The sequence below is a fragment of the Rhinopithecus roxellana genome, chromosome 15 (assembly GCF_007565055.1).
Source record: "Rhinopithecus roxellana isolate Shanxi Qingling chromosome 15, ASM756505v1, whole genome shotgun sequence".
NCBI lineage: Eukaryota > Metazoa > Chordata > Mammalia > Primates > Cercopithecidae > Rhinopithecus > Rhinopithecus roxellana.
The window spans coordinates 107480611-107484694 of record NC_044563.1 but is presented as its reverse complement, the minus strand read 5'-3'; the positions used below and the strand labels follow the sequence as shown (position 1 = coordinate 107484694).

The following is a 4084-nucleotide window of genomic DNA, read 5'->3' as shown; positions in this document are numbered from 1 at the left end:
GTATTTGGACCCAAAAGGAAAGTTGAATCATATTTATTATAGTTTCTGAGCAAAGTTAGCAAGTATTTAAGGGCGTTTCTGACACATTCTTAAAAATTGGGATTGAAATGATAAGGTATTAAGACATTACAGTGTGGTGGTAGAACTGGTTTTGGCCGCAAAAACATTTCTGCTTGAATCTTGGCTGTGCCACTTACTATCAGACTCTGAAGAAAGCACTTCTGTTTTTTGAGCTTTGATTTCTTCATCTGTAGAAGGGGATTAGAAATAATAGTATTCCCATGCCTATGTCCTGAATGGTACTACCTAGATTTTCTTCTAGGGTTTTTATGGTATTAGGTCTAACATTTAAGTCTCTAATCCATCTTGAATTAATCTTCGTATAAGGGGTAAGGAAAGGATCCAGTTTCAGCTTTCTACTTATGGCTAGCCAATTTTCCCAGCACCATTTATTAAATAGGGAATCCTTTCCCCATTTCTTGTTTCTCTCAGGTTTGTCAAAGATCAGATGGCTGTAGATGTGCGGTATTATTTCTGAGGACTCTGTTCTGTTCCATTGGTCTATATCTCTGTTTTGGTACCAGTACCATGCTGTTTTGGTTACTGTAGCCTTGTAGTATAGTTTGAAGTCAGGTAGCGTGACGCCTCCAGCTTTGTCCTTTTGACTTAGGATTGTCTTGGCAATGCGGGCTCTTTTTTGGTTCCATATGAACTTTAAAGCAGTTTTTTCCAATTCTGTGAAGAAAGTCATTGGTAGCTTGATGGGGATGGCATTGAATCTATAAATAACCTTGGGGAGTATGGCCATTTTCACGATATTGATTCTTCCTATCCATGAGCATGGTATGTTCTTCCATTTGTTTGTGTCCTCTTTTATTTCACTGAGCAGTGGTTTGTAGTTCTCCTTGAAGAGGTCCTTTACATCCCTTGTAAGCTGGATTCCTAGGTATTTTATTCTCTTTGAAGCAATTGTGAATGGAAGTTCATTCCTGATTTGGCTCTCTGCTTGTCTGTTGCTGGTGTATAAGAATGCTTGTGATTTTTGCACATTAATTTTGTATCCTGAGACTTTGCTGAAGTTGCTTATCAGCTTAAGGAGATTTTGGGCTGAGACAATGGGGTTGGATTAAGAAAATGTGGCACATATACACCATGGAATACTATGCAGCCATAAAAAAGGATGAGTTTGCGTCCTTTGTAGGGACATGGATGCAGCTGGAAACCATCATTCTTAGCAAACTATCACAAGAAGAGAAAACCAAACACCGCATGTTCTCACTCATAGGTGGGAACTGAACAATGAGATCACTTGGACTCGGGAAGGGGAACATCACACACTGGGGTCTATCATGGGGAGGGGGGAGGGGGGAGGAGGAAGGGATTGCATTGGGGAGTTATACATGATATAAATGATGAATTGATGGGTGCTGACGAGTTGATGGGTGCAGCACACCAACATGGCATAAGTATACATATGTAACAAACCTGCACGTTATGCACATGTACCCTAGAACTTAAAGTATAATAAAAAAAAAAAAAAAAAAAAAAAAAAGAAATAATAGTATTCCCTTCACGCGGTGGTGATTATGGTGATTGAAATATTAGATGCAACAAATGTAACATAGATCTGTGTATACAGTAAGTCTTCAGTAAATGGCAGCTTCTTACTCCATTGTTTTGCTAAAGTAACCACATAGAGGTCAGATAAATGTGTGGAAAATGTTTGAAGGATATAGCCTGGATGATTTGTCATACTACACCCTTGGAATTCCAGCTTAGTACTACCTTGTGGCCTGTAGGTATTTTGATCACTTCCTGGAGATCCCCCCAAGATTTTTAGGGTCTTTTCATTGGCATTCTAGAGACATTGACTGTGAGTACCTTGGATGTGTAGGATATGACGGCAATATCTTCTGGCTTTTCTGTTTAGATCCTGGTCAGTTGGTGGGGACGGGGGAGAGTGGAAATATTCACCAGGATAATCTGAGCAAGGTCTCCTACCAGTTCAACTTCCCTAGATTTACTCACAGATATATTTTATTAATACTTAGCAACCCCAGGAAGAAATGTTCCAGCTGTTGAGAGAAATTAACACTTATTTAGCTATTTTTTAAAGCTCATTAAAGTTTATGGCACTTTCGTTTGTGTACTGATGCTGTTTCAGGGCTGAACTGTCAATCTTCAGTTAAAGGAAGCAGCTGGAATGTTGAAGGATGTTGACTTTCAGGTTATTAGTGTGTCAAATAAGAATAATACAAATAACTATTTGCAATTGTTATAGTCCTTTTATTCCCAGCATTCTTTCAAGTGAGTTAGGTCCGATTCCTTCCTTTTACTCTAGGAAGCTGGCCTTTTGTACATTTGTGAGACTTGCCCTCTGAGTACATTCCCCCTTCCATCGTTCTGAGTTTAATGCCACTATCATCCACTTAATCACCCAAACCAGTAACCTCAGTGTCATTCTAGATGCCTCCTGAAAACAAGTGGTCAACAAATCCTATCAAATCTAGTTCCTGAAATAAGTCTATCTTCCATTATCCCTACCACTGCCTTAGTTCAGATCGTCAGCACCTCTTGATATATACTTCAACAGCCTTTGTACTGGGCTCCTTTTCTTTAATCTTTACCTTTTCTAATCAATAATATCCAATAACATTATTTCTAGAAGGAATATATGACTGTGTCACCTTTTTTGCTTATAAACCATTCAGTAAGTCCAATTTTGCCCCTCTCTATTTGGCCTACCACCTTCCCTCTTTTTTTTTTTTTTTTTTTTTTTTTTTGTAGTTAGCTATTTAATGAGGTTCTTAAGACATTTAGAACACCAATTTGTGAGGATAAATTCCATTCGTCAGGGCAAAAACAGACCGCAGGTAGCCCTGGAGCTGAGGAACAGCTTTGATATTTGGTAGAATTTGTGAGTCCACAGCTTTCTGATCAATCTTGCGCTGCTCTGTAATCTCGTATTTCTCTTTCTCTGTGTCGAAGATCTCACCTTCCTGGTGTCTGGGCTTCCGCAACTTCTTCTTGAAGTAAGCATCAGTAAGATGTTTTGGGATTTTGACGTTGCTGATATCGATTTTGGTTGAGGTGGCAATGACAAATTTCTGGTGTGTTCGTCGTAGAGGAACTCGATTGAGGACCAGAGGTCCAGTCACAAGTAACAAGCCACTAGCCAGCTGCCTCAAGAAAACCACCCTCTTGCCCCTGTGGCGTCCAGTGAGGATGATCAGAATGGTCCCGGGGGTAATGCTGGCTCGCAGTTTTCTCACGTGCTGACTGAAGGGTTTTTTGCCGTGGCTCAACAGCTTTCGAGGCACATCTTCAGTAGGATAATATCTAGGCATTTTGCGAAGTTTAACCACCCGGGTACCGCCGTTCTTGTCACCACCAACTGGTTTTGTAAGAGTTGCAAGAACCTTCTCCTTCTTTTTCTTTTCAACCTTGGATTTAGCGGCTGAGTACTTCCTCTTGTACATGGCCTTTCTGGAATACATGGCAGATTGGGAATACCTGCCAATTCCTCTGACAAGGACACGGTTGCGGCTGCAATGGGGCTTCCCCTTCTTGGGCTTCTTAGCCTTGAGGTTACCCTTTTTCACCTTGCCACCAGCATCAGCCTTCTTGGCTTCGGGTTTCTTCTCTTTAGTATCCGGCTTCTCAACTTTTTCACCCGCCATCTTGCAAGATGGGAAAGAGCCACCTTCCCTCTTTTTGCTTCTTAATTGTCAATGCTTGAATCATACAGAGTTACCTGTAGGACTCCAGTCGGTCATGCTTTTTCATGCCTTCATTCCCTCAGCCTGAAATACGTCCCTTCCAGTTTATCCTCTATTGAGAACTGGCAGAGATGGCTCACAGGACACTTTGTTTCCAGGACCCATTCATTATCCTTATCCTTCTACCTTTCCCTCATCATATTCTGTGATTCCAAAACAATTGATATACTCTGAGGTTACAGCACTTATTTTTGCACTGTACTGATTCCAAGCTTATTTACTCCCACTCTCCTGCAGACTCCTTGAATATAGGAATGGCGTCTCTTTATGTCAATTGCTAGGCATTTAGACATTGTGCATAGTAG

At 40.8% G+C, this 4084-nt stretch overlaps 1 protein-coding gene across 1 annotated transcript; it reads right to left on the bottom strand.

Moving 5' to 3' along the window:
- Positions 1-2784: 2784 nt before the first annotated feature.
- LOC104658369 (60S ribosomal protein L6) lies at positions 2785-3695 on the bottom strand. Its single transcript, XM_010358417.2, has one exon. It carries the CDS (start codon positions 3678-3680, stop codon positions 2817-2819), a length of 864 nt encoding a protein of 287 aa, XP_010356719.2. The 5' UTR covers positions 3681-3695; the 3' UTR covers positions 2785-2816.
- Between the last annotated feature and the right edge of the window lie 389 nt (positions 3696-4084).